Source organism: Netta rufina (genome assembly GCF_964035555.1).
Source record: "Netta rufina genome assembly, chromosome: 4".
NCBI lineage: Eukaryota > Metazoa > Chordata > Aves > Anseriformes > Anatidae > Netta > Netta rufina.
The window spans coordinates 66618204-66639373 of NC_140127.1; the positions used below are offsets into that span (position 1 = coordinate 66618204).

General features: G+C 37.8%; 1 protein-coding gene across 1 annotated transcript in view; it reads left to right on the forward strand.

Moving 5' to 3' along the window:
* The window catches only part of CPZ (carboxypeptidase Z), a gene marked incomplete at both ends in the record, with an annotated part of 32338 nt that extends 11409 nt beyond the window's left edge, over window positions 1-20929 (forward strand). The window contains 9 exons of the mRNA XM_084285678.1: window positions 1169-1543; window positions 2316-2528; window positions 4611-4807; window positions 5842-6003; window positions 11051-11209; window positions 14275-14410; window positions 15475-15614; window positions 18628-18727; window positions 20583-20929. Coding sequence (XP_084141804.1) covers window positions 1169-1543; window positions 2316-2528; window positions 4611-4807; window positions 5842-6003; window positions 11051-11209; window positions 14275-14410; window positions 15475-15614; window positions 18628-18727; window positions 20583-20929 — 1829 coding nt within the window. The remainder of the gene's footprint in view (window positions 1-1168; window positions 1544-2315; window positions 2529-4610; window positions 4808-5841; window positions 6004-11050; window positions 11210-14274; window positions 14411-15474; window positions 15615-18627; window positions 18728-20582) is intronic.
* Between the last annotated feature and the right edge of the window lie 241 nt (window positions 20930-21170).

Sequence of the window (21170 nt, forward strand, 5' to 3'; positions counted from 1 at the left end):
TATAGTAGTTCTAGTTCCAAGAGAGATGATCTCTCTCACACTGGGGAGGATTTAGCTGTTATGACAGTGGTATCATTTGCTACAAGCCAGAGACATTAGCAAGAGAAGGAAGCTGAAACACAGACCCACTACTGTAATATCCAGTAATTTTATCAGACATCTATTACTTCCTTTTTACCTCTGAGTTGGCTGTAAATATTAAGAGCATTTTTGCTTCTTGACACCCCTTAACCTGATTTCTTAAAGTATATTAGATTTATGAGAATATAAATGTAAACACATTTATGGGGTTGCATGTCTGAGTCACTACCCAGAATGACTTTTGAATGCTTTGGGTAATGTCAATCAAACTTCACAGAGGGGCTGAAGTTTCAGAGATTTTCAACTCACAGATTTGATGTGGCTAAGCAAAGAAGAGAGATATCTTACTAATGCCTTCACCACTAAAGAAAAAGTCTATGTGATCTCACAAGTTATTAGTGAATCCATACTCAAAGGTAAGAACAGGGGAGAGACTGATATCATAAACACACTATTTTTTTTTTTTTTTTTTTCCAGAAATCTGAGTTTTCACCTTATTGGACACCAGAAAATTAACACCACCAAAAGGGATTTTTTTCTTATATGGATTTTCAAATATTTTATAAACTCATTATGTACTCTTAATTTAAATATGATAAGATTTGATTGAATATAAGACAACCTTTTATTTGGAAACCAGACTTTGTTAATTTTGCTGTTTTCCAATCTACTTGTTAAATTAAATCCCATGTGGGCCAGGTACTCCAGTGTTTTCTGGCCAAGGATTTGCCCTTTCAGTGGTGATTAGGTATTGAATTATCCAAATAAATCTTATCTTAAGAGCTGTGGTTATTGATCAGACAACCCTGATGTCCCAGCAAATTATCAGATGCCATTTTAATTCTGAATGACATCTACTTGCATCAAATTGTTCACAATCAATCTCCAGACTAAGCATATTTTCCATCATTTTTTGTACAAGTGGTGTTAAACGTCAAATTCATTTGAATGAATTGCAAACTGTCTCCAGTCTACCTGTGAATAATAATGACTTTAAAAGCTCGTTAAATATGTTGTTATTTTGTCATTTACCTATTTAGTGTTGTTGAAGCAAGTCATTTTTCATATGTTTACCTCCTTTTCATAGCAAAATGCGTGGACATCTCTTTAAGTTCTTGTACTGATGTTGCCTATACTCAAACGATGTATCCTAATTTCCTGGATCAGAAGTCTCGAGAAGTGATTGAGTACAGCTCTGAGTACATTCTCATAAGTGTTCTGCACAACTTGCTGCAGGGAGAATGCAATCCAGATCTGAGGCTCCTGGGGTGCTCGGTGCTGGCCCCGCAGTGCGAAAAGGACAAAGTTATAAAGCCCTGCAGGCATGTCTGTGAAAACCTGAAAAAAAATTGCCTCCCAGCTTTTGATGCAATAGACATGGCTTGGCCCTACTTCTTAGACTGTGATCGCTTTTTTGCTGGGGAAGAGGAAGGATGTTTTGACCCACTGGCAAAGCTGCGAGGTAAGGAAGCAGGGAAGCTCTGCTGACACATCTTACATCATCTCACTGAGGTTGACATGTCTACAGCACAAAACCTCTGAGACTGTCATCTTTATAAACACCTGTAAGTTGTGATTCATTTTGTGCCACTTATTTTAAACAATTAAATAAATTGTGCTCTAGAACCATCAATTTCTCTCTCATATACAAAGATTGACAGATCAGCACTAGATGTCTGGACTGCTGCTTTGCATTTAGATAAATCCTGCCCTCTGTGACAGCAGTTTTGACAGCTGTCTATATATTTGAAATACTTTGTTTAAAAACTGAACCTTTAATGCACTCATAAATTCATGACTACTTGACAAGCTCATTAAAATTATCTCATTGGTGATTGTACAGATTTTTGTTTAGATGAAGAAGATCCAAATAACTCAAGACATTTTGAATCACATCAGAAATGAATTTGATCCACCAGATTCAAAGGAAAAAATCTGTACATTTGTCACTAAAATGTGCTAAGCATGCCAAAGAACAAATTATAACCAGAGATTGTGCAAAATATGTGTCAGTGTACATATGCATTAGTATGTTTTTTGTCTTTTTTTTTTTTTTTTGAAAGCAAGCAAAATATGCCAAAGTAAACAGTGTAGGATGAACTACATAGATTTAAGATTTTGACTGCAGATGTATTTTCTAAAATTCTACTACTGAAAAAGACATTTTGTGGAAAAGTATAGGCATTTATAAAATCCTTTGTTTTTAAACACTTATTTACAATTTCTCTTTTCAGGAGAACTAGAAATTGAAGAAGATTTGCCTTCAGACTTGCCAGCAACATTTATTCAGTTTAAACACCATTCGTACGCCCAAATGGTGAGCACATTGAAGAAGACTGCTTCTAGATGCTCCCACATTGCAACAACTTACAGCATAGGTCGCAGTTTTGAAGGAAAGGACCTTTTTGTGATTGAGTTTTCAACCAAGCCTGGACATCATGAACTACGTGAGTTATATCAATGTTGATTGCATTGCTTGAGGGAAATCCAGGAGATTATCACTCTGAGTGAAAACAGGTTCTTTGAACAGGATATCACTTAAACTGTAAAAAAGGTTGACTCAAAAATATTTGTCATCCATTGTGTTCCCGAATTACAGTGATGGCTGATGAGTCTTTGCAGCAATTACTGCACAGTTGCAATGTCCTAACTTTATAAACTAACTTTATGACCAGGGTTGACATTCCTTGATCACCCACAGATATGTGATCATATATGTGGGTGCAGTGGTGTGACTATTATTTATTTGTGCCCAGCTTATGAAGAAGCTTGGAGATCTTTTGGCTGCTGACCTGCCCTCTCCATCATTTACCACTTCCCCAGTCACCTTTTGGTCATTCCATCAAACCCTATATACTTCCTGAAACTCATGTCTGTTTCTAGTCTAAATGTAACCCTTCACATCCTAAAAAAACAAACAAAAAAAAAAAAAAACAACCTTAGAACTTGCAAGAAAGCCTCAGGTACAATAGAATGTTGAAATAAAAATAAATAAATAAATAAATACATACATACATACATACATAAAGGAAAAGGCAATTCAGCACAGAAAACAATCCTCTGGACAGAGCTTCTGGTCAGTGTTATACCTGTCAGTATAGAGAGGAATAATCTCATTCTCTGATTTTGTAGATTCATCACTGAGACAGCAGAGATCAGATTTTAAAACATATATAATCTTTCAAAAATGTAGATCTTTTTCTTAGGGGGTATTAGATGTTATTTTCCAGTTAACAGATCCCAGCTCAAATACAGAATCCGATTAAATCTGGGTAGACTACTGCGGCCACTGCTATATGGCAATAGTCTCTGGTTCCTTCTCATCAAACTAGCTCCAGTATCAAAGTAGCCTCAGCAGTGTAGCAGAATGGAACTACATCTGACTTAATATATTTCAGGCTTATTACCTGAGGTAAAGCTTTTGTATCCTCTGTACACTATGCCACTGGGGAGGCAGAGAGGGCAACTGAGCCTGGTGTTAGCTCTCTTTACTCTCTCCCATGCTGACTTACATAGTGTAGATATATTCTGACCAAGATCCCAGATGTCTTTAACAGAGCAAAGATCTAAACTCCTACCTCCTGGCCCATTGTCCTTCCTCTCTTGTGTAAAGAATAGAAGTTTCAGGTGTCTTTTCTAGTTGATACTCCATTTGCCAGGATAACACAAAGCCTGTGAACCAGGCTTTTAAATTAAAACTGTGATATGGCATGATAAAAGATGGTAGTTTAACACATTACCTAACATTTCCTTCTAAATCTATTGCTTCATGCTGCTCAGGACAGCTGAGATTTTGCAAGACTAAGTTAGCTGGCATAATAGCTTTGTGCCAGCTCCCCTCCTGGGTCTAGTGCGGGAGGGTGGCCAGAATCAGAGATGAAGATGAAGGGCTAGACAAGAAAGGGTGTCTCCAAAGGGCATTTATTTTCCACTTTCCATTAGTCTCTAAGGAAGGATGGAAACTGAGAGAATAACTGCAGGGAATCATGAGGCTATGTTTCTAATAGTCTTATTCCAAGTCTATTTAGCCTAAAAGCCACTTTTTTATGCATGACCTAATTTCTGTTCCAAATACATGGATAATATATTACAGATCTGCAGGTCATTTCTAGGATGTGTGACAATACAAGGCATTGAAGCTGCCCAAGGTAAGTGAGAGTGCCAGGGGTGTATTTTGTTCCTTCCCAACCAGCTTGACATTTCTGTTTGCAGCATTTTCTCCTCACAATTAACGATGAGTCCAGCAAAAGCTTAGAGCAATGATTACCACTTAAAGTTTGGGATTCTGAAGATATGGATATTTTTTATTTTTTATTTTTTTTCGCACATCCAGAAAGCTGTTCAAATTGTTGCTGAACTGACTTGTAATGGAGTGAAATTCATCTGGAATTGGTATACTGTTTACAGCAGTGTATGCATTAAATTAGTGTAAATAAAACTTTCATCAGTAATCTGTCTGTGTTACTCTGCTTTTGGAAGCCATCCAGGCATAATCAAAATAAAGCATCTCAGTACTTTATATTCCACAGTCAAGCCAGAATTTAAGTACATTGGCAATATGCATGGAAATGAAGTCGTGGGGAAAGAGCTGCTGATATACCTTGCACAGTATCTATGTTCAGAATATCTTCTTGGGAATCCTCGCATTCAGACCTTGATTAATAACACCAGAATTCATCTCCTGCCTTCACTCAATCCAGACGGATATGAACTGGCTGCAGAAGAGGTAAAAGACTTTTTATAAAGAAAAAGTTCAGTGTTTCCTGTTTCTAAAATTCCCCTTTGGAAAAGACAGACTGGGAGTGAAGTGTCATGTATGGGAGGCAGCTAGGCTCCCAGGCTGCTTTGGCAGTAGGTTGGTCTCTGAAGACAATGTGAACAAACCTAGAAATCAACCAGAGCTATGTTTGTCATTCCTGCTCCCTGCATGCATTGACGTGGGAATGACTGCTACTTTTTCACACATTTAGCACTCTCTGTTATCAGCTCTAGAACATAATGCCCACTGACTCACTTTAATGACTTTTAAATTAATTTGCAAGGAAATGTAATTTAATACTGTGGAATAGATATTATTCCTCTTGTAGAAAAGCAGGTGTAATAAAATGGGAATATTTTCTGTACTATCTAGCTTTCATAAGGATGGCAGTTTTCAGAGATCAGCTGGTGTCTGAAGGAGACATACAAAAGAAGCACTTTTATTATATATCTGCCATTCTTTTCACCTCACTTCTATCATTAACATCATTAACATGAAAATAGGACCTTTTTCTGAGCTTCTTGTGCAGTGAGCTCTATTAGAATGATATTTGGGGTTTTACATTCTGCCTGATCTTTTCTTGGAGTGAGAGCTGTAATTTTTTATTATTATTATTTTTATTTTTATTTTTCTTCTCTTCTAACCCACTCTGCATGCTGCTCTGAGTTGAGTAAGAAACCGCTGTGTTCCTCTCATGAGTCAAATCACTGGTGAGTGAAATGATTCCTGTATGCTAGTAAGAATAATCATGGAAATAAAAATGAGTAATAAGTATGTTTTTTGTGTTTTTATTTATTTATTTATTTATTATTATTATTTTTTTTCTGTTGTTGTTGCTGTTTGTTTGTTTATTTTTTAATTGTATAGACATTTCTGACTTGTCTCTTATGTCTTTTAATACTTTCTGATTATAAAATGACATTTTAAACACTTCCTTTTTCCACAAAGTGACATTTTGAGATGAGAAGTTATACTGAACTTGTTTCTGTATTCCAAATTAGGGAGCTGGTTACAATGGATGGGTCATTGGCCGACAGACAGCTCAGAACTTGGACCTGAACAGAAATTTCCCTGATCTGACATCAGAGGCTTACAGAAGAGCTGGAATTCGTGGAGCACGCCTAGACCACATCCCCATTCCACAATCCTATTGGTGGGGTAAGGTATGAATTACAAATTTTATAAATCACGTTTATTACAGAACAGTTCAGAAATTAAGATCTTGAGATTTTTCTGTCTGAAGTTATTCTCTGGTAATAAAATTTTATATGTAGGACTAAACTGGACAGACTAGGAATTGACATGAAAAAAAAAGGTATACATCTGGCCAAAGAGGCAAGTGTCACAAATCACTGGGAAAATTTGTTGATAATTTGGATTCTGCTATTTTAAATTAAGAACAATAACAGGAGAGGTCAGAAGTGTGTAATGATTCAATGTTAATGATTTCAGCACTATGTTGAAAGGCCTTTTTTGGGGACTTGGACCTCATTCCATTAAGTTCTGCACAGGTTTGATGCAACAGTGATTTCTGCCTTGGAAACCATAAAAAGGCTTCATGTGAAGTCATGTGGCATGAGATTTCCACAAAAACAGTGGTTACAAATGACAATAAACAGCTAGGGCAATGGAAAAATCTAGATGGGTCGCAATGTTTTTGGAAGGAAGAGTCATTGCCACCTCCAATCTCAGGGAGCAGGATGGAGGCAGCACTGCAGGACCTCATTCTTACCATCACTAAGCTTTATGTTGCATGATGTCCAGGGTTCCTATAGGGAAAAACTATTTCAGTAGCTGTATTCAGTACTAGCAGATTTGAGAGACCATACTGCAACTTTCTAGTGTGCTACAGGTGATCTCATATAAGGGCTGTTCTAAACCCCATATTACATTGGTGGTAGGGGGATGGTTGAACCAGATGATCTTGGAGGTCTTTTCCAACCTTAAGGATTCTGTGATTCTACAGTTCTATGAACTTGCTGCCACTAACTTCAGTTCTTGTCAATATTTGTGTGGCTCAGCCATCAAGTACTACCTTTATGCCTATGCATAAAGATATAGATGATGAGTTAAACTGTGTCTGTAACATCTTACCAGACTAAGTCCCTTCTTTGAATGGCCCTTTGCAGATTCAGTAATGAGAGTGCCAGTCTCCTGGGAGCTCTTTCATGGGCTGTAGTCTCCCCTGAGGTATGTGCAGACAGGATACAGACGTGCCTAGCACACCTGAAAAATTAATTGAAAATGCATTTGCTTTTCCATAGAGGTGTCCAAGAAGTCTGCTTCTGCCCTTTACGTTTGGATGTAGTGGCTGGGCAGCAGACTTTGAGGTATGAAGGAAGGGATGGAGAGTTCCCTCCAGACATAGGCTTTCTCACTGCAACCAGAGTTGCAGGGTTGAAGGCCCAAGAACTACCAAGAAGAGATAACGGTTTCCTTTACCTCTCTTTGTACCCAGTGCAAGCTGTGAGCTTGTCACATTTTGTGCAGCCCAGAGTCCCCATAACTCTCTGGATTTTATAGCTCTGACCTCTCTCTTCTTTACTCTGAGTTTTTCACTCAGAGGTTGGTGAGGCACTGACACAGGCTGCCCAGAGAGGATGTGGATGCCTCATCTCTGGAGGTGTTCAGGACCATGTTAGATGACGAATGTAAGAAGCTCTCACTTAAGCAGCTTCAGTTTCAGGCAGACAAACCCATGTCTCTTATACAAGTTGGCTTTGTGCATACAAAAGCATTAGATTGTGCATTTCAACACCAGGCTCTCAGCTTTCATTTACTTAATAGTGTTTATTACCTGCCTTATTAAAGTAATTATCTGTGTATTGCAGGGCATTGTATAAAGATCAGAAAATGGAGAGTGAGGTCCCAGCCAATCCCATAAAGTCAGGAGAGGTCTGACCTCCCCATAATCCTTGTTGTACAGTGCTTTGTTCCCTGCTATTATGAATTATTGTAATAAGTGGTCTGAGAGTTAGGACTGAGAGACTTCAGGTTTCATTTGAGATGAGTTCAGTTAAATTGGTTTCAATTGGGATTTGGAGGTTTGTACCAGTGGAGGCTGGAATAGTGTTTAGAAAACTGAGTCTGGTTGTTTATAAAAGGGAGAAAAGAAATCTTTGAAAGTCATGGAGACAGTAACTAATTGCACTATAATTGGCATAAGTGAGATTCAGGTTTAAAAAGGGTAGTGACCATTCACTGTACTTGTGCCCAAATAATTTAGCTATTTTCTAATTGTGTTCCAAATTGTTCTTGTGAGATGAATACCTTAAGACTGATCTCCTCTGACTGAGAAGCAAGAACCCTGGTGAAAAAAAAAAAAAAAAAGAAAAAAAAAAAAAAGAGAGAGAGAGAAAAAGAAAAACAAACACAGAAACCACAGTAAAATAAAAGTTTATGAATTGTTAAAGGCCAGAGTGACACAGATAGTATCTGACATCATCTGATGGATCTGAACCAAGACAAAAAAGGATATGCACATTTCAAAGCTTTAATCATGGTACACAAAGTCACTGAAATGCTATTAGGATAAAAATAGTGGCATTGAGATTACTGTTTTTCCACAACATTTGCTTCAACAAGGCGTTTGCTTTGTGACACAGCAGTGTCTCGCAGCTTACGCAGGTACCTAGCAAGCAAGTTGGCTAATCAGGGGGAGGCACTGAATGTTGGAACTTTTTGAGTCAAACTTTTTATTTCACCCTTGCCCACTGAATTGCAGAAACAGCTTAAAAAATCTTACTGAGATCTGACAGCACTGAAAGCAGGTCTGTTTCTGGCTTCAAGCATGCCCTCTCTGGCCAGGCTGCTGCAGGTGGTACAGGGAGCCACTGAGATTTTGGGGCAGCAGCCTCTGGGAGATCCCTGGTGTTGTGGGGCTGGGAGAACATGGGCACAGAGACAGCTCTCAGCCACCCCACAAGCCCCCATGCAGAACCCACAGGGAAGGCAGTGAGTGCTGCTTGCAACCCCTCACAAGCCAGCTGGGATCTTCTGTTCTTCAGAAGAGATGAACTCAAAGGATGAGCACAGTGCTTTCAGGGTTCAGGTGGGAGTGGCATGTTTAGTCCTATATTCCCTCATGACAAAGATCATTATTGGACTAGCTCAAGGCACTGTGCAATACTTAGATCAGCAAGTAGCATTTTTGAGACACTGTCAAGTTCATTGTCATGAAGCCTGGTGGGCTGGGTCCTTCTCCCACATCTGATTGTTCCAGGAGGTGTGCAGGACTTCAAAAAGTGCAGAGGATTACCGTTTTCTGTTGGAGTGCCTTTTATCTGACTTTTCAAAATGTTTTTTCAGGTTATGCCCTTCATGGAAACTCTGTCTAATCTTCACAATTATACAAAATGCCTTAGTTTTAGGGTTCTGAAATGAAGAATGTAGTTGTTATGAGCCCAACCCAATTCTCTGTGTTCCTCAGTTAGTGGTTACAGCGCATCTCAAGTTTAGGTTGCCTCTTCACAGAATCACAGAATTTCTAGGTTGGAAGAGACCTCAAGATCATCGAGTCCAAGTCTTTATAGTACCGAGGTTGAAAGGGTTGTGACACAGATTCAGAGGCTTCCATGAGGTTGATAGATAAAATGGATCTGGTCTGATTTGCCTGAGGACAAGTGGTATAACCTGGCTTGTGTACATATGCTGACCATGAGCTACTCATTTCTTAATGATTCACCTTGAGCAGTGTACCTCAAGTTCCTATACAAGTTTCTACTTCCAATACAAGGTATAGCCTTGTCAAATAGCACAGCTAATGCACTGAAATCACATGCAGATGAGCATGGAGTTACAAGTGGCTGAATAAATTAAAAGGCTATAGAAAGGTGTGATTTCCTACTGTGGCTATAATTATACTGATATATGTAAAACCGCATTTAGATATGACTTGTCCCTGAGATCCTTTGCTTTTGGACTCATACAGGGAGCTGTAATATGTCTGCAGTGAACCATTGCTTCACAGTGGTGTTTCTGCTCTTCTCCTAAGTTTGTGTGTTACCCATTGAATTCCCAAAGCTGTGATCTGCCTGTGGAGCAGAAGAGGGACTGATACAAAGAAAACAGAAATTGCTGCTGTTGTAGCCCTAATCTTTATCTCTTTAGGTTTTGTTTGCTTACTTTTCCAGGCCTGTTGTTGTTTGGAGTATATGGCACAAACTTTAGAGGCACTTGCTTCACCGACTCTAGTTATTAGCCATGCCAGGATGCTGTCTGACAGATTTCCTAATGAAATCTTGAATAAAAGCAAAGGGTGATGTGCATTGCTAGCAGCCCTATAGAAACTCTGGAGTAAATCCACCATAACAAACCTTGCTCGTTTATTTATTTACTTATTCAAACTTGCCTGTCAGCACTTGTGCAAAGCAGAGTCTGGATTGGCAACGTGCTTTTTCCCTGCTATCTTCCCAAGTGGCAAAGAAAAGAGCTTCAACTCCTCCAAAGGCACTGGCCTGCGGGCTTGCAGGGGCTGGCCACCAGATGACACTGTTACCCCTAAGAATGATCTGACTCCGGAGCAGGTCCGGGAAACCCCACCTAGGAAGCAGGCAGGATGGGTAGGTGGGAGCCCCAGTGCCCCCGGGGTCCCGTTCCCACAAATTTTGTGACCTATTTGCAGCAGTTCTCTGCGAGTAAAGTGCAATTGTTGCTGTGCTTGATATCCATTAGTTTTCATTTATTTGCTGATAAACCTGGACCAAAGGATGTTAAATGAGACAATGTTTTTCCAAAAAGTGCTGAGCATTGCAAATCTCCACACCCTATTTTATCCATCCAATGTCAATCCTGCTGATTCAGAAACAAAATTAGAAAAGGGGTCTGGCTTGCAAATAATGGTACACCACCAGGAATTTTCAGGTCTAACATAAGTCTGTCATCATTTTGAACCGCTGAAAATGTTTCTGTAATAAAAAAGTTATTTTCCCATCAAAATTTCTATGTCTTTTCTCAGCTTTTCCACAGTGATTGCCTCTGGTTATTGGGGAGGTAGGAACAGAATGTCTCATCTGTTCTCTGGAGCAAACTGCTGCTCTTCCCCCATTAACTTTTGGGATGGAAGAGCTGAAGAGTCACATCTTTTCCCTTTCTGATATACTACCTTCTCCACTGGGCTTCATCCTGCTCAGGACCAACTTCCTTCAGAGCTGAATATTCAGTCACACTTTTTTTTTTTTTTTTTTTTTTTTTTTTTTTCCTGGATTTCAGGTAGCACCTGAGACTAAGGCAGTCATGAAGTGGTTGAGGTCTATCCCCTTTGTGCTCTCTGCCAGCCTCCATGGGGGTGAGCTGGTTGTTACCTATCCTTATGACTATTCAAGGCACCCCCTGGAAGAAAAAGAGTTCTCCCCTACACCTGATGAGAAGGTAAGATTGTTTTGTAGGGTAGGTATATGATATAGTTTTCATATGTGGAACTGTAGGAGTATTTTCTTCTAACAAGTAACAAACAGCTTAGATTTATTTAGAGTTTATACATATGTATATAGTTATGTATGTATTAAATATACAATAAAACATATGTTTATATATTTATATGTATGTATATATGCATATGTATAATATGATTTATACAGTTACTTCATTAGCTTTAAAATATATGTTACCAGCTTGATTGGTAAAGATTTACCCATTTTTTGTGAGGCCAAACATGATTTCACAAGGCAGAGTTTAGGAAAAGTCAGGATTTTACTATTTAAAGTATGAAGGTTCAGCTATTTTTACCACTGATTCCAGGAGAGAAGAAACAAACCTCATCAGAATTCACATTTTCTGATGAAATCTGTAGAAATAAAAAGGCTGGCTGCCATATGGTGGCAGCCTTGTAATATTTATTCCAGGTCAGATGAACAGCAACGGTTTTCCTCTCTCAGGTTCCCCAGTTGGGATTTAGTGTTAATCTTCTGTGAAATTTTTTGCCACCTTTCCTATTTCACTTTGATTTCCTCAATCTAGTATTCATTGCTGACATGCCCACTAGGAGAACAGCCAGCTTTTTAGATTTCTAGCGTATGTTAAAATTGTCCCTGACCTCTTAAGGGAAAGTGGTTACTTATATAGTGAAAAGCAGTTGAAAATCACCAGAAATTGATCTTTGATTTGAAGTATCCGTTTCTTTGAGCACGTCTCTGGGTTGAAGCTCTCCTAAAGTAACAGTCCTCACCAGCATTTATTCAATATTTAAATATTTGTCCCTATTAAACATTTTCTGTGTCAATTCATTTGTTCTGAGCTGTACAATATCTACTGACTAGTGAGTAGCTGAAAATCCTAGAAAGTAGCGCAAATTTTGAAATTTAAAACATACAGGGGAGGGCAGGGAGTTTCCCCAATTAAAACCAACTTTTCAAGGGAGTCAGCATAGGAACCTTAACAACACTACCAGTATCACTTTAACATTTGTCTAGAAAGTTACAAAATGTTTTCCTGTGAAAGGACCTGTATTTAAGTAACATTATCATCATCATCTGCTGCTGGGGAATTGGCATCCTGAAATATTGCAGTTTGTCTTAACTGCCATATATTAGCTGTAATCCTTGTTCTGTGTGCTGATCTGCAAAATTCACAATGCAAGGGGAAAAAAGGAAAGTTTGTACCCTTGGCTGCAGCCCAGGGTGAAATGCTGCAATGCAGATAATGGCCAGAAATTCAAAAGTCAAATTCTTCAAGGTACATTCAAACCAGATTGCCCAGCTTGCAAAGGCTCCTGGATGCTGCCACCTCCACTGTGGCGGTCTCTCTTGATGAATATGTGGTAGCATGGGGATCTTCTTAGCAGCAGCAGATTTCAAGCCTCTTTAAGCTTTATCACAGCCTGGTCTGGTAACTGCTGGGACCACAGAGTCTCAAAACTGTTCCATGTCCTTCCTCTCACATTCCTGCATCTGGTTCACCTCCTAATACAGAACTTTCAAATTTTTTTTTGGCATTTGTGGAGATGGAATTTTCTAGCAGGCTTTTGTTGCTTTGTGTTACACAAAAAATTACATTGAAGTTTTGTTCATGGGGGCAGAAAGATACACACAAATTCAACCTCACTACCCTTGGCAAATGGAAACACTTCCTTCCCTCTGTCCCCCAAAAAACAAATTGTGAGCGTCAGTGGAGTCAGAGGGCTAGGCAACATAACAATATGTACACATTTTATCAAATGAACATCACACTTTCAAAGTCACAAGGATTCCTCTGTTTTCTCCTTTGCGTTCATCTATGTAATGCCTAAACATTTGAGTTTTTTGAAGTCATAATGTGTCTGTTCATCAGGGGAAAGAGAAAATAGAAAAAAAAAAAAAAAAAAAAAAAGGAAAACTGTCTTTACACTTACATAACACTTTTTCCACCTTTTCTTAGTTAGCTACCTGATCCCATAATTGGTCCAACTTTGTGATTATTGAATCATTCCTCAATATTACACCAAAATTATATGTATAGTCATTTTGGTCTCCATACATCTTCAAGCATAAAATCTGAAGCCACTTGCAAAAATAGGATTTTAGCCACCCAACAGCTTGCACATGTTATCTTAAGGCACATGTTATCTTAAGAAATATGCAATGAAACCTATGATGCTGAGCTGATCTAGTAGCACCTAACAATTGCTGTCATTTTAATATTGAAATCTGGAGTGATAGGTTTTGTAGTTGAGATTTGAATAAAATAAAAAAGGAGATCATTTCTGTTCAAATTTGTAACAAACACATTTGTAATAAAATGGCACAAAACTGATCCAAAGATATGGTTTCCTCATATCACTGCTCTTGCTTCTGTCTTCACTTCATGTACCCATCAGTTTTCCTTTCTGGGTCGTGACTCATCTGCTCTTCATCATTATTAACACTCTTAGGAAATCAGTGGTGACATCCTCCATCACCACATCTTATCCTTCACTTTTTGGGGGATGGCTTCTGCCTCACAAAAAAGTGACTGTCATTGAGATCAAACTGTCAGGTTGTCCTGCGATAGAGATAAGTGCAAAGCAAATCAACGCCGTCTATTTTAAACACCAGCAGCTAAAGCAAAGATCTGGTGGGGCTGAGGCTGGTGTAGGTGTTTCTGAAAACCCAACAGCTAGGACATAATGGGAGAGCTAATTTTGGCTTTGAAACCCATGACTTTAAGTACAACAAAACAAGCCCTCTACTTCTGCTCCAGATACGCTGCAGCCAAGTATCACAAAATCAAGAAGTATTCAGTGTTATTTCTGGCTAAATACATTGGATTACAAAGAAGCACCTTGGAGAATAAGGCATGTGAAACCTTCCTGGTGGAATATCCTTGCACAGAGGTTCTCCCCCTTCATCAGCCTCAGGGACACAGGGTGGCTCATTGTCTGGGCTCACAACAGCAAGACTTACTGGCAGCAACATCAGTGACTGAAGGCTAACATATTTACTGTTTCAAAACCAAATGTATTTCAACCTCTTCTGTTACAGATGTTTAAAATGCTGGCAAAAGCCTATGCAGATGCACATCCAGTCATCTCAGACAGATCAGAACTTCGCTGTGGTGGAAATTTTGTAAAACGAGGAGGTATTATAAATGGTGCTGAGTGGTACAGCTTCACTGGAGGTAAAACCACTTTACCATCATATCAAGTGAGGTAAAACCTCTATATGACCTTTCTGAGACACAAGGGTTTGGCAGGATAATTTTATTCATATCAATTTATTTTAGGTCAAATACTTGGAAAAAGTAACCTGTTAGGGATTTAAGTAGCAAATGTATGTTGGTAGCAGTTATATTCAGACACCAAGGGACTTATTCAGCCCTGATAAGATCTTATAGAAGTTATGCTATCCAATGGTCAAATACATTATTGCATATACAAGATTCTTCTAGTTTTAAAATCAGAGAAGTTTAAATAAATACTTAATGCATTGCTATCATTCCTTAGCAGCATGAGTTTGATTCCGTCTTTCAGACTTGCATTCTGCTTCGTGCAAGTTGTGGTTTTTGTTTTTTTTTTCTTTTCAAGTTGTTCAAATATATTTATTTATTTATTTTTAAGTATAAAAACCAAGAAAGATTAACATCCCATTAATTTGTGCTTAAGTTGCTAATTTGATTTCCTTAATAATAGTATTTGGTTTTATTCAGGATTTCATGGATGAACTACTAATGTTCATAAAAATTTCAGAAGTGTTTCAATCATATTTTCCAGTTAGACTCAAGCAGCTCCCCAAATTATTCTGTTGAAACTGGGCATTTAGGAAGCTTTGGGGCATGAGAGACAATCAGGTTTAAATATCTTAGGCTTACATTCTTCTGAAAATTATATCCAATGTCTTTTGTGTAGAAACAGTTTTGAACGTACTAGTGGCAAAAGGTCATCTCTCTGCTTGTGACCTTTGGCAATCACCTCTGATACAGCTGATTATCCAATTACTGTGATTAGCCAATCGTTATCTTTCTATTGCTGTTTCTTGGTCAGGTGAATAATAACTTAAAATGATGCTTTTTCACCTGAAAGAAGTGTCACAGTCATTAGTTAATTCACAGTTGAAACAAGTAATATTCTGAATTTGTAGAATAATTTATATGCATTGGCCATTACATTGAACTAACTGCAACAGCAAAATTCCATTTAGGGTTTAAATGGGTTTTCCATGATCTCTTTCTTTTTAAACCTGTAGGTATGGCAGATTTTAATTACCTTCATACAAATTGCTTTGAAGTTACTGTGGAGGTAGGATGCGAAAAGTTTCCTTTAGAAGAAGAACTGTTTACAATCTGGCATGAAAACAGAGACGCCCTTCTGAACTATATGGAGATGGTATGGCTCTGCTTTTGCAGACCTTAGTGCTTACGGATTTTCTTCTTTGGAATAAAATCTTTTTGTTTTTGTTGATATTCCTTTCTTTGCTGTTTCACCTGTTAGTTATCACTGAGATAGCACTGAATCAGTCATCACATTTCACCTGCAGCTCTGGGGCCTCTGCTTGTCTGACAGGACACACAGATAATGTTTTTGTTGTCTTGCAGGAATGATTGAGCTTAGGACTTGTAAAGGACTTAGAAACTTGTAAATGATTTAGAAACAATTCAAAAGGAAATTGTTTGTAAATAGTTTGTGCAATATTACAAATCAACTGTCTGAAATTGAATGCTAAGAAAAAAAACGTATATTCAGAAAATTAAAAATCATCCTTTCTCTTGGAGAGTAAACCAAGAGATACTTTCCAGAAAGCCTCTGGGAATTTTTCCATTTTCATTTTCCATGTTCCTGGACTTAAACCCACTGTACAAGAGCAGGAGATGAAGATTTGGTTGCAATGGGGAGGTTATAGTTATCTTACTAGAAATGTTGTTTACTCACTTTCCACCTCAATTTCTTGATATTTAAAATGATTGGAGGTCTTATCTTCTAAAGAGACAACTGTATGCCTGTAAGCATTAAACCAACCTATTTTATAGTAATATTATTTTAATAATAAGTTTGAGCTCAGCAAAAGCAAATACCTCACTGACAATAAGTAAGTGAACACAGAAGTAGAAGTTGCTCATCTTTCTCTCAGCCATTAGTAGATTAGCTTTCTGCCATGCCTTATTTTGATAGAGTATGCAGTAATTTAAAATTGTTAGGAGTGTTTTTATGGCCTTTCTAAGCAACCTCTTGCTACTTGTGGTAAGTATCATCATTCAATAAAGTCTACAGTACAGACCACCAAACTCATTTCATTTTACAGCTGTCTGATGAAAATGAGTTTTAGAGAATCCAAATGGAGCTGGGTTAAATCCATATATATTGCACTTGAAGTCTTCAAGATGTAAAGATTTTTATAGTGTGAGATACTGGAGAAGTCTGTGCTGGAAAAGCTTTTTGAGTAAATGCAGGACAGTAAGCAAAACAACTTTGTAGATAAGGATGACTGAATTACTCCCGATAAGGATTAAGTCTGCCATAACCAATTCAAACTTTTCTTATTCTGATATATACCAGGCTGCTTGGTGTGTGTACAAATCTACTTGGCTTAACACGCAGAAGCAGTATTCATTTTCATAAACACTGATCTCTTCTCCCTATTGCTAGTGGTACCAAAACAATCTCCCAAACTTATGTGGCGCAGGTTTGAGACAAAAACAAAAATAGTGTATTTAAAGCAAAACAAATCAACAACATTAAAGAAATTTCAGTTTTGTCATTTTTATCCCCTCATGTTCTAATTGTGAAATTATTATTGAAGTTGGATGAGGTCATACTACTTTGAGTATGTCTACACTGTAAATTAAATTTGTCTCTGAGATGACTCTTCTGACCAGATATACCCACTATCCATATGATAAATCCTCAAGTGCAATGCTGAAAAGCAATTTGCAGTGCTTCATCATAATAGTTCTTAAGGGACAGTTCTGAAGTCCTTAGACTGAGTTGTTCCTAAATCCTCCAATGAATAGCTCCACTCAATACAGAATAGCTATTTAACAAGAGCAATGACAACACAGTCTCACCTTGAATAAAAACCTGACGTTATTGGACCATACTGAATAATTTTAAAGCTTTATATTAAGAATTACTGTAAAGTTAGATATTTTACTGCTTACTTTTAAACATCTGTATTTTCCACCATTTTTTTCCCATTGTTTTCATTCTTTGTTCTTCTTTTGCATTCTTCTGTGACAAAGGAAATGGAGAAGTCAAAATAAGAGGAAGAGAAAAAAAACCTTAGTAGTTCATGGGAAAAACTGAAATGGAATTACTTTTCATTTAAAAAGTTCATATAAAACTTCCAATATAAAATATTTTCATTTTGGAAAGCTGAAAAAAAATCTTTAAGTATTCTAGTGTTTTGTTTTGATTTGTTTTTCTGGTTTTGTTTTGTTGGGCTTCAAATAGAATGAGCTGTTTGTGCACCTCTTTGTTTGACAGAATTCACATTGCTCTTTAGTTTGTCACCAAACACATTTCTCATTGGCTCAAACAACTGAGTTTTGTGCATGTAGACAAGAGAAAAAGGATATTATACATGTACATATTGCCATCATGACATTCTGACATGTAGTGATGTGTAGGCAACATGGAGTTGATGAGTAGCTAAAGATTTCTCTGAACTATTCATATTCACTGATATTAAATAAGAATATGAACAGATTCATAACTATATTGTTATATATCGATTTGCGTTCATAAATGTTTATTGAAAGTGATTTAAAATATGGCATTAAGGATTGTATGTAAGTATAGTATTGTCTGAAAGCTAATAATTATGCATGATTTTGATTTATTTCACACAAGTTTTAATGCTGCACTTTGAGTAAATGGCCATGTACTCAAAAATGGCCATTTACTTCATCCTGATTTGACTCTGCTCATAGCACCAATGATACCTTTTCACTGTGTGCAACAGATTGTTTTTACAGACTTAACTTTTCATTTCTTTCTGGTTCTGGATCTATGGCAGGCAATTAGAAACAGTCTTTACGTATTGTTACTGTTCTGTTACTGTTAGTTAGGTGATATATTAGGTACAGAAGAATGAGATGCTACTGATTTGTGCAAAAGGACCCTCAATGCAATGCAAGACCACATACCTAGCCCAAGAAAGCACTCATTAAGTTAGCTATTTTCCTCAGTTACCTCCGAGATGTTACGGCTACTATGTAGTGCCCAAAACAGAGAATGTGATCTGAAGGGATGTTAGCACCCAAGAACCTCTGTAGGTTCCAAATCTCTTGCACCAAATCTCTTGAAAGATTTTTCCTCTCTACATGGTTTTCTTGTAGAATATTAGGAGGTAGTAATATAACAAATGGCTCCCATCTAACTTTGCTTTGCTTTGCCTTGCCAGGTTCATCGGGGAATAAAAGGAATTGTGTCTGATAAATTTGGAAATCCAATTAAAAATGCTCGCATTTCAGTCAGGGGCATCCAGCATGATGTCACCACAGGTAATATTTTTTGTTCCAGCTTTTTCCTGCTGCAGAGTGAAAGTGTTGAGAAGTGAACCCACAAAGTCTTGTCATATCTGATTGAAATTTCACCTTAATGGAGAATTCAGGGCTCATCTGTGGGTTTATTTCTAGAAAAGCAGGAGAGAAGACATCGAACTGGTTGTTAAACCTGTGATGTCTCTGGGATGACTCAGTCCTTGCAGTTAAAAAAAAAAAAACACCTGAAGCTGTCGGCCAGCCATCAAAGACCACATGTATTAGAAAAATTCAGAAATCCACCTTGACATACATATTTCATGCTTGGGGGAATAGATCAATAGCCCTTCTGGGGGAAAAGTCTACTCTGTCCATCTTGTACTCACAGAGCAGATAAAATTACTTAGCAGAAATATTGTGAACTTGAGGTGTAAAACACTGATTTTAACAACTGGAATGACTGCAGTGATTGAAGGGCAAGCAACCTCTTTTGTTCATGAAAACAAACAAACAAACATTAAAAAAAAAAACAAAAAAAAAAAAACAACTATAAATATATGCAATTTGTGAACAATATTTATATCAAAACCAAAAACCAACCAACCAAAAGGCCAGATAGAATGTTGAATTATGGTCACTGTCACCAGCTGAAAAACATGTATTGAGCCATGTGCAGCTGCAAAGTTCTGAGCTCTCACTAGAACCAATGCTCCCATTTTATTACTGACTTTAGTGAGAATATGGTAGGCCATAGGAGCACAAAACAGAAGACGTGAATGGTAACATTTTACTCTAATGGTAGTTGTTGAATCAATTTGGAAAGCCAGAATAACTTATAATGTAGTGGATGCTTTCCAGCTTTTTTTTTTTTTTTTTTTAAACTTAACATTAGAGGGGATACAATACTGGAGATGATGCAGATTTTTGAGGATGGTGGGAGACTCTGGCATGAATTAGGGTCTCTTTCAAACTTCTTCCGAGACAATGGCTTTCCATTGGACATTGTCCATGGCAATCGACATTTAAAGAATTAAGAATTGAATAAAACATGTGTTTACATTGAAGGAAAAAGGAGAATTTGTTCTTGTGTTAGGTGGGGTTAAGAATGTCATATGATTAAAATGTCTTTTAACTTCAGTGTCAAAAAAGACTGAGAAGTTCCAAGATGGAAAAAACAAACAAACAAACAAACAAACAAACAAAAAACATTAATACAACATTAACTAAGTTAAGAAAATTAACATTCAAAATAAAGGAAATATAAAATGGAGAATAAATATTGTGTTTTAAAACTCCTTGCTTTTTGCCTGCAGGCTCTAACCTTCAGCTGGAGGAAATTTACACCCATTTTACACTAATGGAAATTTATACCAGCTGCAGCTTTGACTCCACAGTCTTATGTGCTATAATGTCTGCAAAGTAATAGAATGTAATATAATAAAAAAAGGGATTTCTTAGCTCTTTAGACATGCTATATATATATATATATATATATATATATATATATATATATATTGCAGCTTGGATTCTGCTTTCACCTTCTTAAGTTTCACGTAGTTTTTCATTCATTTGATTTCTTTGGAGTTATTCCTTGTGCCCCTGGGAAAGCAGTAAGAAGGAAAGCTTCACTTCCTTTTTATACAGGCAGAGTAGTTGCAGAAAGTTTGTACGCGAGTTTTACTCCTTTAGCTCCTATGGTCAGATTTTCACAGGCTGAGTCTTTTTCAAAGTTTGAGTTGACCTGATTCTAAGACTCTTTTAAAAACCTATCCCCTAAATGTTTGTGTTGTCCTTGGATGCATGTATACATGAGTATGCATCTATACAGAAAGAAAGACCAACTAAACTATCTTCTTGTGAATTTGCCTTTCCAAAGCTGCCGATGGTGACTACTGGCGACTCTTGCCTCCAGGAACATACATAATCAGTGCCCAAGCTGCGGGATACAGCAGGGTGATGAAGAGGGTCACCCTTCCCACCAAGATGAAACGGGCTGGGAGAGTTGACTTTGTCTTGCGACCTGTTGAGGTTTGGCCTAACAAGCTTCTCCGCCGGCCCATGGAGGACATGCACGACCAATACGACCCACTGGAACTGTTCGATCCTCATGCCCAGCCTGGGACTCAGGGAGGGTCACCACAGCCCAGGGAGAAGCCGTGGTGGTGGTCCTATTTCAGCTCTCTAGACCTGCACAAACCTCTCTGGCTGCTTAAACAGCATTGAATGGTGCCATTGTGCTCTGCTCACCTTGTTCTGCTGTCCTTCCACCTGGCTCCAGGCACCCTGATTGCTCTTGGCAATATCTAAATGTTTCATGTGAAAATACAATGTTAATTCAAGCCCTCTTACTTTTGTTTTCTCTTCACATACAACTGAGTCTATTCAAGTGTTTTTATATATTAAAAACAATGGTGCACACTCATCCAAAGGCTGGGTTGTATGTAGCCTTTTTCATAGGAATGTG